The following is a 14338-nucleotide window of genomic DNA, read 5'->3' as shown; positions in this document are numbered from 1 at the left end:
CGCAGAGTGGCTGGGCCCGTGAGCCATGGCCGCTGAGCCTGTGCGTCCGGAGCCTGTGCTCCGCAACGGGAGAGGCCGCAGCGGTGAGAGGCCCGCGTACCGCAAAAAAAAAAAAAAAAAAAGACAACCCAATTTAAAAATGGGAATATATGAATAGCCATTTCTCCAAATAAGATATACAAATGGCCAAAAAGCACATGAAAAGATGCTCAAAATCATTAGCCATTAAGAAAATACAAATCAAAACCATAAGGAGACACAACTTTATGCTCACTAGGATGGCTATAACAAGTGCTGGAAAGGAGGAAAAACTGAAATCCTCAAACACTGCTGTTGGGCCAGTAAAATAGTGCAACCACTTTGCAGAACAGTTTGGTAGTTCCTCAAAATGGTAAACACAGACTTATCACATGGCCCAGCAAAAGATATATACCCAAGAAAATGAAAACATGTCCACACAAAAACTTATATACAAGTGTTCATAGCAGCATTACTCATAATAGCCAAAAAGTAGAAACAACTCAGATGTCCATTAATTGATGAATGTGCAAACAAAATGAGGTACATCCATACAATGTAATCTTAATCGGCAATAAAAAGGAATGAAATAGTGATACATGCTACAACATGAATGAACCTTAAAAAACAATGTGCTAAGTGAAAGACCACAGATTGTGTGATTTCCATTTACGTGAAGTGTCTAGAATAATAAAATCTAAAGAGACAGAAAGTAGATTAGAGATTGTCTAGGGCTGGAGGAAATGGAGTGGGGGGCAGTGAAAGGTAAAAAAAATACATGATTTCTTTTTAAGGTGATAAAAATGTTCTCAAAGTGATTGTGGTAATGGTTGCACAACTCTAAATATACCAAAAACCATTTCATTGTACACTTTAAATGGTTCAACTGCATGCTAAAGGAATTATATCAGAATAAAGCTGTTTAAAGATAAATAAGAGATAGGTGGCCGATAAGTAAAAACTTATTCACTCTCCTAATAATTTTAAAAGAAAAAGTCTTCCTTAAAAAGGCCTTTTCACTGGATTTATTGTTCCTTAACAACCATCACCAAGGTTAGTCTAGCTCTCAACTAAAATAAGCTCTCTTGCCCACTTGCTTCTTTAGTGTGAATTTCTCTATTCAAAATAAGGTACCAGAAAAAGTTTTATTTTTTTTCTACTGTTATAAGTCTTAATGATAACAATAAACGAAGGCAAGAAGAAAGGGTAAGCTTGCTGTCGAGCACATACTTGCTCCTGCCATCTGTTTTCCATATTAGAAACTTCTTCATCCTCTAATTCAGGGACATGACGTAAAGTTTTACTGGAACACAGCCACATGCTGATTGTTTATGAATTGTCTATGGCTACTTTCATGCAACAAATGGTATGGCCTGCAAGCCTATAATATTCACTATCTTGCCCTTTAATGAAATGTTTGTAGACCAATGCTCTAATCACTAAGGGTTTCATGTCACATTACAGGTGACAGGAAAGAACACCTGTCATTCATCAATATAATTTCTATATTTAATCACACTACATTACTATTATTAAAAATTTCTCTCATTATCTAGTTTACTTGATTCTAGAGTTATCATTGTATTTTAATACAAAGTTAGAAGGAGTTCGTAGGTTCTGTTATTTCTCCAACATTTTACCCAGAAGGAAAATCCATTCATTTCCATTCAATAAATATTTACTGAGGATCACCATGTGCTAGGCATAGTGCTAGACACTAGAGATTCAACCATTAATAACCTAGAAATAATTCTTGCCCTCGTGTAATTTATATTCATAAAAGAAAGAGAAATATAAAATGAAACAAAATAGATTGTAAGTGTTGAGAAAAATAAAAGGCTAAGGCTGAAAATAATAAGGACAGACATACTTTTTGATATTTAAGTCAGGAAAATCTCTCTAAAATGAGATCTAAAAGCTAAGTAAGAACTATGAAATCAAAGAATGAGAAGAAATGCTTTCCAGACAGAGGCCAGAAATAACCTGGCATGTTCAAGGAACTGAAAGAAAATAAGTATGGCCAGACATAGAAAAAAAGGAGGGATTGGTAAAAGATTATATCAGAGAAGTAAGAAAAGGCTAGATCATGCAGGGTTCTATAACATATGGTAAAAAATATGAACTTACTTTTAAGTGGAGAAGGCATTAAAGGACCTTGAGTAGGGACATGACATGATACCAATTACATTTTAAGATCACTATTCTTAACATACAGAGAATGGAATGGAAGGGGACATAGGGAGACTAGTTATGAGTCTGGTGCAGTATTCCAGGGAAAAGATAATAAAAATTGGTTGGTCTCAAAGTGGTAGCAGTGGAGACAGAAAGTAGACTGATTCAAAATAACTTGTTAATTAGACATGTATGGGTAAAAAGAGGGGGTAAGACAAAGAATGATCCCAGTGATTGACACTTGAGAACTGGATAGCTAAATGATGTGATTTACTAGATGGCCAGGTGGGAAGTGGAAAATGATAACTCCATTTTGGACAAATAAATTTTGAAATATCTCTGAGATTCCCAAGTGGAGATAATTATAAAATCTGGAACTCCAAGGAGAAGTCGAGGCTGGAGATATAAATTTAAAAATAAGAAAAGAGAAAGACATTTAAAATCAAACATATAAATTTCTGAATATCCATTTTTGTCCTAATAGTAGGAAAGGTTGTAATAGTTCTTTCTTCACTTCCCTATCTTTCAGGAGAAAAAAAAAGTACCATGTTCTAAATGGTAGCAGAAAAAGAAAACAAGAAACTGATAACACTAGCTGCTGTCAAAGAGGATAACTGGGTGGATAAAGACAGGTGGGAGAGAAATTGTATTTTTACATCATATCCTTTTATATCTTTTTATACTTTTGTAGCATGTGAACATAGTAACTATTCAAAAACTTACACTCTAGAGCATACAGGTGAAGAAATCAAGGCATTTATGTACCTAGATAAGTACTCTTTGTTTTCTTAAACCCTCCAAGAACATATAGATGAAAAGGTAAAAGCCTCAGCACCTACTTAAGTTACAAATGGAACTTCCCATTACAAGTCCAAATTAATCACGATTTCAAAAGATTTATGAACCAGAAATGACTTTGAGTTCAACGATCCAGTCCCTCTCACTTTAAGGTAAGAACACAATCAGAAATACATACTACTTACAATCAAGGATGCCAAATGTCATGCTTTGATTTCAATATTTTAAATGCAAAATAATCTTTATCAACATCATTATCTACCCAATACCACATTTACTTTACTGACTAAATGTATCATGAAACTAAGTGCTCAAGTATCCTAGTTTGACCCTTTACCTACTATCCCCTCAGTTTTCTAAGTCCTCAACCTACTGCTTGAACTAATTTGTTACACAAAGGACACTAAAAACTTAAAATAACTTTCTCTGTTAACTTTTCAAAATATACTTTTAAATCTGAAATTGGATGCCTTGGTTCTAACTTGGTAAACAAAACTGTACTCTGTTTCGTTAAATGAGTAAAAAACATTCCAGTAATATTAAGACCACTATAGTCTAAGTATGCAAATTATCAACCAAATGGCTGGCATTTACAGGGCATATATTATATACTATGTGCCCAGCACTATGCTGTATACTTTAGATATCTTATTTAATTTGCTCCCTAACCCTGTGAGACAAAGATTATTCCTATTTCACATGTCATAAGAAAAATACATCTAAAAATGGTTAAGTAATTTCTTAAAATTACATATCCAGAAATTGTGGGAATCATGACTCTAAAATCAGTATTCTTTTTACTATACCAACAGATTTCAAACTTTCTGGTTTCAAGACCCCATTATACTCTTAAGAATTATTGAAGATCCCAAAAATTTCTTATATGAATAAATCTATTGCTGTTTACGTTAGAAATTAAAATTGTTAAAACCATTACATGTTAATATAATTTTTTTATGAAAAAAACTGCAATTTTCCAAAACAAAACAAAAAGAATGACAAGAGTGGTACTATTTTAAATTCTTTAATTAAAAATAAAAACAAATTTAATTTAATGTCTGGCCTAACAGAAGACAGCTGGGTTTTTATAACTGGTTCTGCATTCAGTCAGGTGTAAATGCTGTTGTGAAGTATATGAAGAAAATCCAGATTCAGACGATATACACTTGAAAAAAGAAAGAGGAGTATTTTAACAGCCTTTCCAAATAATTGGCGGTATTCTTTGATACTACACCAAAACTTAGTAAGTGGTTATTTCTTTAAGGTTTGTTGCCATGTGAGATCTCAAACCGTATCAATACATTTTTTGTACTGTGGTACTCTGAAATTCATTGGTTTCTCTTACACTTTGAATGGATCTTTTACTGATGCATGGTTTTGTAACATCAGGCGTTGATCAGTCTAAAATATACTGATTTACTGAGTTATGCAGATCTTCCAAATGTCAACACATTTCAGTATACAAAAATTTTTAAATCACATTTAGTAATATCACCAATCTGACCAGAACAGTCTTTAAATACTAGGAAGCTGTCAAGCTTACAGTGACAGAGACAAGTTTTCCAAATTCTAAATTTCATTTCAAAGCTTGAATTTTTTAATTGGCAACAAATATTGTCAATTGTTTTCCTTGAGGTCACAGGTTCACTTCATCCAATTTCCAGAAAATGTATGCCAAATATCCAAATTGTGATAATCATAGTTTGTGTGTAAGCTGTTCTTTCAAATAAAAATGGTGTTCCATGACAAAAGCAGCTAGTTTGGCTTACAACTCAACTGCACAAATGTTCTCCCTTTTTTTCTCTTCAGTATGCAGCAGAAAAGTATTATGCATAATTCACATTATGTCACAAAGAATAAAAAGTATGTACTCAAGATTAAGACTTTAAAAATTAACAATTTCTACACCTTCATCAAAGACATTGTGAAATTGGCTTTTTTTTTTTTCCTACTTCAAGTACACGGCAGTGAATAATACAATGACTACTAGCAGTTTGGTGCCCTGATTCATGCTAATGTTCCAACAATTTTACCCACCACTGCTTTTGTACCATCAGTGAAAATGTCAGCGCTGTGAAAAAGGCAAACAATGACTTTGGGTTATTACAAAAATAGTTTTGACTTCATGTGCCCCCTAACGAGGGAGCAAAGCAGGAAATTACAAGTCCTAGAACCAACACAGCTCCAGCTTCCACAGACATCTTCGAGTCTCATCCAAGCAAGCAATAAAAAGGGAGAATTTTTGTGCTTTCTCTCATAAATGGTACTATAGTACTAAAACTCACACACACACATTACTTTCAATCTATCATCGACTCCTAACCAGCTCTACCTTCTCATTATTTCCAGTTACCCCCACTTATAATAACAGCATGTTAAATTGACCCATGCCCCCCACCAAAGTTTCTTTTCTGCCTCATATAGTAGCCAGAAAGAGCCTTTTAAAATCAGATCATGTTACCTGACTATTCAAAACCCTCAAATAGTTTCCTATGTTATTCAAAGTAAAAGCCAAAATCCTTAACAATGGCCTACAAAAATTCTACATGTTTACACCCCGGTCTCAAAATCTCCCATATCCTACCACTCTCTGCCTGTTCCAGCCACACTATTCTTTGAACATGGTACCTTTGTGTTTGCAATTCTCTGCCTAAAACTCTTTTCTGCCATATTCTCTTTACTATATTTTTATTAGTTCGTTTATTATTTATCTTCCCCCATTAGAATGTAAGCTCCCTGACAGCAGGAATGACTTTGTTCATTTTGTTCACTGCTGTAACCCCAGCACCTAAAACACTGTTTATCACATATTAGGAGTTCAGTATATATCTGTTAAGTGAAGGAATGAATGAACAAAAAAAGGGGGAAAAAAACTATGAAGAACCATTAGAATAGTGTTAAAATCTATTTTTACTCTCCAAAAAGCATTTTACCTCAGGACAATGCAGATATCCACACAATTCTCTATGAAAGCCAACCAATATCCAAGAGGATATGCAACACAGCACAGGTGGCTTTATAGAAGTCAGCGCAGTGCTGATTAAGAGAGGATAAATGAACACACCTGACAGATATCTACAGCCAAGAATCCAAATGTTCTGAACCAAGTTGCACCAGTAGTAGACGAAAGATGACTGACAGGAGAGGCAAATAAACCTTTTAGCAAACTGATAGGCAGTATAAATTCAAGAAGCAGATAAAACCTCAATTGAATGAAGTCCTAACTAAACCTCAAAAACTAGAATGTCCTCTACTGAAAGGGACGTCACAGCAAAAGTAGAGCAAGATATTGATATTAATGGATATTACTATGATATGAGCCTTCATCATTAAAATATTTTCAAGTGTGGTCTCCCATTTAAGACTATAATGCCCCAAGAGATAGATATTATTATATCGACTTATTTCAGCAGTTAAATAAATAGTATAATTACATAAAAACCAGTTTGTAGAGAAGCATGGTCTCCAACTCAGGTCTGATTCCATATATAGAAAAAGCCTTCTAGTTTTACAGATGATCTTTGGGATACCAACAAGACTAACAGGCTTAAGAACAGATGAAATGCAACCACACAGTTAAACCTCACATATCCTGATAACTAACACCATTCATAATCTTTAAACAGTTAGAAAAGAGACCTTTTCCCTTTTTCCTACCCTCATTTGACATGCTTCTGTCTTGCTCTAAAACTGATCTTCTACCGCTCCCCAGTGAAATAAATGGTATATGAACAGGAATATACTGTTTGTCTTTCCAGCCCCTATCCAATTTTTGAGAATCTACACTCCTTTTCTAGAACACAAAGCATCCTGACAATTACCTTGTACTCTTCATTTAGATTTCTATGACTTATGAATGCCATTAACTTGGGACAGACATATTCAGTTCTCCAATAAGTCCTCCAGAATTCTCCTGCCTCATTGCCGATGCCCAGGACACAATATCATCAGTAATTGCTCATTTCTGCTTCCTTTTTTGCCAAAGTTTGAAGGTCAGACTTCCTACTTCTACTGTGGTTCAGTGAAGGCAGCTCTTCAGAGGTAGCTCTGCAGATGTGTTCATATCACAATTTCAAGTAGCAGTTCATGTTCTATAGTGCTAATGATGATGGCATCAGGAAACTCATTTAACACCAGGACAGTCCTATTCTGTTGGAGATGCACATGCAGGAAAAGGTGAAAGGAAGAAGGTTCTATTCATACAGTCATGGAGATCAACTGAATCAACCCCACAGGATCAGTGGAGTGACAGATTTCACAGACAAATCACCCTCATACCCAGTGACAGTGCATAAAACTTTAATGGATTATCTTGGGCCTCCAGAAACCACTTTTTTTTCCTAAGGGAAAATGAAGTATGCCTTCCAAAAACAAAATTCAGAAAAGACTACAAAACACGAGGAGGACAGATACAAAACTACTAGTGCTCTTTTAAAGATGTGCCTCTTGACTAAAATTGTTCACCTGAGACTTCAAGATTTCTTTTTCCATGCAAAGTTTACCTTTATAGTCGCCTTTTCTCAAACAGACATATTGTGCTTTATTCTCTTGTATCACCCATCATGAAGGTTAGGGACAAAAACGAAGCAGAGAAAATGATATCAAAAGAAAGATCAATTCATAGAGAATAAGCCAAAATAAACATATTGTATGGGCACCAAAAAGATTTCCTATCGCCTCCATTCTCAAATTTACATTTTTAAATTTTCTGAACGTAAGATGTTTTAAAATCTCTGTCTGAAGAAATCTGTCAGCCACCAGACACAAGTTAACCATTTCTTTATCACTTCATTGAGTTACCTGCATTGGCAGGAATAATCTCAAACTGACTTTTATTTTAAATTTGAAATCTCTAATCACTATGTAAAATAGCTTCAAGAAGATTACACTACAATTCAGTAAAAATGAAAATTAACTGTGTATAGAGAAGATGGCTTGTGACATGCCAGACAATGTAATTAAAGGCAGTAGAAACCGCCAAACCTCTCAGAATAGATCAGAAATTTTCACATCTAGGAAACGCTGGTTTGAGCAATTCATATATCAAGAACTTTTGTCACTCTGGCCCCTAAAAGCTTCTGACTAATGTCCAAGATAAGGTGCTTAACTTCCAAAGATATTTGACTCAATTAAGGGAAAAAACAAAATTACAAGTTTAACAAATAGGATGCAGTCAAAATCAAGAAAGTCTTCTGTAAACTTCATAAGCATTCTCAGTTCTAAAGGGGAAGAAGTAAAAATCATTAGCACCAACTATAAAAAAAATAGCATGTTACCATGATGCTTTGTTTAACTACCAATAGCAAAAAAGGATTCAGAAAAATCTTCACACTCAATGTGAAAAAAAGCCTAGACTTAAACTTTAATCCTATACTAAAAAAAAAAAAAGGGGGTATATAACTAAAGATATACTAATGATATAAGGTTTAAGTAATTTTTGTACACTTAATGTATCTTTTTCCCCACCCGAGAAAAGCTGTTATTAAATATACCATGTGTCAAAATCATTGGCATATTTGAACACAGTATATATATGATATTATGGCTGTTACTGTATTTAACTTATATTTCAAGAGATATGTTTGGATCCAAATACAGTATTCCTTAATATAATTGATGGCTTAGAAAAAGCAATTCAAACTCAACTAACATTTTTCCATAAAAGAAAAAGCTCTATCCTTGCTCCTACTCAATTTGACAATAATTTGTAAATACACATACATACACACACACCAAAAAAAGTTTTTCAATTCAGAGATCACTGCAAACTGAAAGAGCTAATGAACAGTGAGCTAAATAGTGACCAAATTAGGATTCAATAAGCTTTCCAGGTAGGTAGAATAAAGGATCAAGATTAACAAGATAAAAATTAATAAATGTAAAGTCATGTTTTGAGGTTAAAAAAAAAAATAAGGACAAGAAAGGACAGAACAGAAAGACAGCCACTTACTTGAGAATAAACAGTATTAAAAAATCTACATACTCTTGTACTCTATTATTTAATGTATGCTCTTTACTAATATACATTACTAAATGTGTATTCCTTAGAGCAATAAATATAGTCTCTGTCTTTGCTGATGAGGCTACTATAGCTTCAACACTAAGGCTAGTTCTGGGCACCATCCTCAAAGGAAAGAACTAACAAACCAGAGTTTCACTAAAAGAAGATGACTAAGATTTTCATTTACTTTTTTAATACACCTCTACAGCATTTACTGTGTTTCAGGGACCATTCTTAAAATTTTATAAACCATGTCATATGAAGAATGGATACGGAAGTTAGGAATGTTTAACCTGAAGATAAGGAGAACATGATACCTCTTGCTTGTCAAATACCTAAAGGGCTATCATGTAGACAAAGTAGCCTATTTATCCGTGCCATTACATAAAAAGAAACATAACAACAGTGAGAGATTTGGGCTCTACAGAAAATCTCTGTGAGCTGTTCAGTGGCATTCTCTCTCTACAAGTACTAAATGAGAAATATATATTAAAGAACTTTGCCATAAATTGCCACATACACATTATTAAAATTGACTTCTTTGCAAAATAGTGCATCCCGATCAACAGAAATATTTACAAACAGGCTGATCATGTGCTTTGGAGTTCCTGCTGTCAGTTCAGTTCCCAGCTTTGGAGCTTATTTACTAAGTATGCAACTTTGGCAAAGTTTCCTTGCCTCTCCAGGCTTCACTTTCCTCACCTTTAAAACAAGGATAAAGCTACCCTTTATAGCAGGGTTATTGTGAGAATTAAATGTAATAATGTATGTAAACACTTAGCATAGCGCTGATGTATTTAATAAACTATTATCTTTGATGATGATCATCATCATCATTACATTACGGAAGGAACATCTAATGAATATAAAACTATGTCATATGATGTGATATAATTGTATGGCTCTGCTATGCACCTGTATGAGTGTATGATTCTGCTATGTACTCATCATGCTATAACAATCCAAATATAACAAAGAGCTTGTTTTTGTTGGGTGACTCAAAACACATTTATCTTTTGTAATTTGAAAGGAAAAATAATCTAAAAAGACTAAAGTATCCAGGTTAGTAAAATTTCATGAGTAAAAGTAATGTACTATAGCAGGGAAATTATGCAGCTACAGGGGAAAAGGAGATTAAAGAAGTAGCACATTAAATAGAAGCCACTCTTCCTTAGGAGTCTTCACTGCAGGAGATGAGAATGTAAATTGCAGGCAAAACAATTACATTTTCCACAGGTATGTGAACCATTGGTTACATTCATCAAAAATATCAACAATGTAACAGAATGTAACCTGGTGCAGCTTTTAAGAACAGTATGGAGGTTCCTTAAAAAACTAAAGATAGAGTTACCATATGATCCATCAATCCCACTCCTGGGCATATATCTAGAAAAGATGAAAACTCTAATTTGAAAAGATACATGCACACCAGTGTACATAGCAGCACAATTTACAATAGCCAAGACATGGAAGTAATTTAAATGTCCACGGATAGATGAATGGATAAAGAAGATGTGGGATATATAGACAATGGAATACTACTCAGCCATAAAGAAGAATGAAATAATTGCCATTTGCAGCAATATAGATTGACCTAGATTATCAGACTAAGTAAATCGGAGAAAGACAAATATCTTATGATATCACTTATATGTGAAATCTAAAAAAATGATACAAATGAACTTATTTTCAAAACAGAAATAGACTCACAGACATAAAAAACAAATTTATGATTACCAAAGGGGAAAGGGAGGGGGGTGATAAATTGGGAATTTGGGATTAACAGATACACACTACTATATATAAAACAGATAAACAACAAGGACCTACTGTATAGTACAGGGAACTATACTCAGTATCTTGCAATAACCTATAATGGAAAATAATCTGAAAAAATCTAAAATACATATATATATAAAACTGAATCGCTTTGCTGTACACCTGAAACATTGTAAGTCAACTATACGTCAATAAAAAAAATAAAATCAACAATGTAAGGGCAGCTAAGTACAATGCAAGCATTTAGTATATCAAGACGACTTAGAGAATTTCAGTGGGCTAAGGAAGAGTTCAAGGATATTCAGGATTCTAATTACTTTGAACAGAATTTGTACTTTAACAAACCAACTCGTAAATGCTAGATGACATATGCAAGCCCAATAATCCTGCAATTCAGTACCTTCTGTGATCAGTCAAGAAAATCAGTTCTAACATACTATACTATCATACTTTGTCAGTCATAGTCACCTCTTTCTTCTTTCAAAGGGAATCAACTCTCAAAAACAAAGTTTTATCTGTTTTCAGGTACATTTCAATGTAATGGAACTCTACAATTTAAAGGCAATGGCCATAAGATAAACTATATATATATATATAGCTACTATGAAGACCAAATCTGAAAAATGTCCTAATAACTAAACAACCCGAAGCTACAACAGATCTCCCACTAAAAACTGTTTCCCAAAGGGTTAGAAAATAATTACCATGAACGAACAATATTATGTCGTTGCAACAACAGTAAAGTAATTAAGTAAATTAAATGTAGGAATGAAAAACTGGGTGCAGCTTTTAGGAACACTCTGGAGGATTTGATTTTTGATAAATGAGAGGTAGTAATTCTTACAATATTGTAAATTCAGAATACAAATGCAGTTGTTAGAGAATTATACAACCAACAGAAATCTTACTTTTTTTTTTTAATGTCAATTTTTGCCCTAATTGTACATAAGAAGCCTAGAGTCCAACAGAATTAAGGGAGGTTATTCCACAGGCAAGTATTTCATTAATGTGTTGCACTATTTTGAGCAGAGTTGAGTGTGTTCTAACTGAATGTATACAATACTCACGTTCAGTTAAAAGCCGAGCTATTAAAAATATTTGCCAACTACCCAGTTTAAAACGGCCTATCAAATGTTGAAAATATCAGTGTTGACAATAGTTTTCATTAATTTACTGTGGCTTAAATGTCAACTCAGTCACATTATGTTTTTAGAAGAAACAGAAAAAAATTCAGCTAATAAATTAAAGCAAAAAGTAGAAATACAGTCCTTGACTAACAAATGACACTATATGTTGTCATGTAGGATATGATGAGGTTACTATGAAAAATCATAGTACTATTTTTAGTCACAGATCATCAAGATAAAACATTACTATTAGCAATTATCTATCTAAAACAAGCAAAAAACTCTAAGCTCTACTTCAACAAAATCTTAGCCACTCAGAAGTCACTTTACATGCTCCAGGTATCAAATGCCAACAAATTTGTACTGTGGCTTTCAGAAATCAAAGCATTTGCAAAGTGTAAACACTTTGTACCAAACTAAGCTTCCTAAAAGTAGAAGAAAAAAGAAAGAAAAGAAACAGACAACCTGATGACACGTAGAAATCACAACCAGTTGCAGTCAGGTTGGGATTTGTACCTGGGCAATGAAGGGAGTTGGGTAATTTATATGTTCAAAATTCAAGATCCCAAGGGGGTAGGGGGGTTGAAGAAGAAAAGATACAGTTCAATAAACAATGGATGATAACCAGGTTGGATGAGAGGCAATCTAAAATTTCTTATGGTCAAGAATCAACACACTGAAGCCCTGTCTCAAACATAAACCAAACAGCTTCTAAGAGTTTGAAGTAGCCAAGGAAGAAACATTCCTTCGCACCCACAAGAACCAATCCCGAAACCACTGGCATGCTATTACAAGATTTACGGGCATTTGGCTTGGAATGGTGGGCAAAAGAGAGGAAAGAAGGGTCTGTTAGGATTTCAGAGGCCTGGGGAGACACAACCTAGGCTCTGGGAAGGAGAGGTGGACAGGGGCGAGCACTCCTCACCGTGATTATCTTTCTGCCCGATATTGTGCGTGCGGATGAGAGAGGACAGTCTCCTCACATCCCCCTTGAAGACGCACTCGTGCACCGGGTAGTGTGCGGGGCAACTGCCTCCACCTGCGACGACAGCAACGGGGTTGGTGCCCGCTAAAAGAGCCGGGGACTGGGAGGTGGTAGTCACGGAGGAATTGTGCAGCGGCAGGGCCGGGGCGCCGGGGGGATTGGAGGAGGCCGGAGCTGTCTTCAGCTGTAGCCGGTGGTGATGGTTACTGAAGATCTTATGACAGGCTCTACCGCCCTTGCTGCTGCTGCCTGTGCCAATCCTGCCTCCGGTAAAGGTGCCGCCGAGGGCAGCCGCCGCTTCCTCATCCCCGGGCTCCAGCAGGTCCCCCTCTTCTTTGCTGGGCTTGTGGTCCCTCCGCAATGAGCGGATCTTCTCCCCGGTCATCGCCGCCAGGGGCAGAGAGGGGATCCAGGAGGTTCACCCCTGGCGACGAAGCTTGCGCTGCGGCCGCACAAGGCGATTAGAGCGGTGGCCAGGATACTCCAGCGCAGCATGAACTCCCAGAGCGCCCCCGAGCCCGGGACAAACGCATCTCCCGGAGGAAGAAAAGCCGGCTCTCGCCTAGGCACGAAGGGACGCGCGCTCGCTGGGGGGAGCTAGAGTTCAGGTGCCCACGACACCAGAATCCCCGTCTCCACCGCCGCAGCCGCCGCCACTGCTTCACACCGAAAAACAGGGGACGGCCATCTTCCCCTGGCTTCTCTCGCGAGAACTCCCCTGGGAGGGAGGAGGGAGGAAACACCGCGATAAGTGAGCTGCCCGCTCCCTCCCTCGCAGGTTCTGTTCCCAGGGTTGCAGAATGCCGGCGCTTCCCAGGCAGTGGGTTCCCGCCCCAAGCTGCAGTCTCTGAACTAAAAGACCGGGATCCAGCGTCCTGATGGCCGCGCTTCTTGTAGGCCGTCTGAAACCTTAGCCTGCGTTTGAGATATTCGATGCACGTTATAAACAATGACAAACCCTGCGACCTCTGGGCCTCCCTCAGGAGTGCTGACTGACGCCAAGGCACACAGGATATGATGTCACTGAAATGCACAGGACACTCATTCAATAAACTTTCGCTAAGCATCTACTTCGTGCCGTACACTCTGCTAGTAGATTTATAAAACACCACTCCTGGCTCCAAGGTGCTCGTTAGAGGAGGAAAGATAGTCAAGCAATTGAGTACAAAATGTAACTGCGAATGAAGTGGATGCGGAGTGCTGGGTTGCACGAAAAAAAAAAAGGGGGGGAAGGCAAATTTTAGTGTTGGAGTGTCAGAAAAGCCACCACCGAAGTTTAGGGGCTGACCCTGGATAACAGGCTATTCAGCAGACTGGGAGAGGGGAGGTCATTCAAATATTGTCGGATGAATGAATTTCGGGCAGGCGTCAGAGTTAAAGCATGGGGAGTGGACTCTGAAGGATGGCAAACAATAATTGTGTAACCGGAATATCGCTGGACTAGTTCATGGCCAGCCT

At 36.6% G+C, this 14338-nt stretch overlaps 1 protein-coding gene across 2 annotated transcripts in view; it reads right to left on the bottom strand.

Annotated features, from left to right (window-relative positions):
* Nucleotides 1–13574, bottom strand: part of ANKRD13C (ankyrin repeat domain 13C) — a 78438-nt gene extending 64864 nt beyond the window's left edge. For both annotated transcript variants that reach the window (XM_022581102.3, XM_089921116.1), the window contains exon 1: nucleotides 12821–13574. In XM_022581102.3, the coding sequence (XP_022436810.1) occupies nucleotides 12821–13265 (445 nt within the window). In that variant the 5' untranslated portion in view covers nucleotides 13266–13574. The remainder of the gene's footprint in view (nucleotides 1–12820) is intronic.
* Between the last annotated feature and the right edge of the window lie 764 nt (nucleotides 13575–14338).

The sequence above is a fragment of the Delphinapterus leucas genome, chromosome 1 (genome assembly GCF_059928025.1).
Source record: "Delphinapterus leucas isolate spDelLeu-1000000601 "Yukka" chromosome 1, BTC_Dleu_Yukka2, whole genome shotgun sequence".
In the NCBI taxonomy this organism is placed as follows: domain Eukaryota; kingdom Metazoa; phylum Chordata; class Mammalia; order Artiodactyla; family Monodontidae; genus Delphinapterus; species Delphinapterus leucas.
The sequence above is the reverse complement of the archived record's forward strand: the minus strand, read 5'-3'. Positions and strand labels throughout refer to the sequence as shown.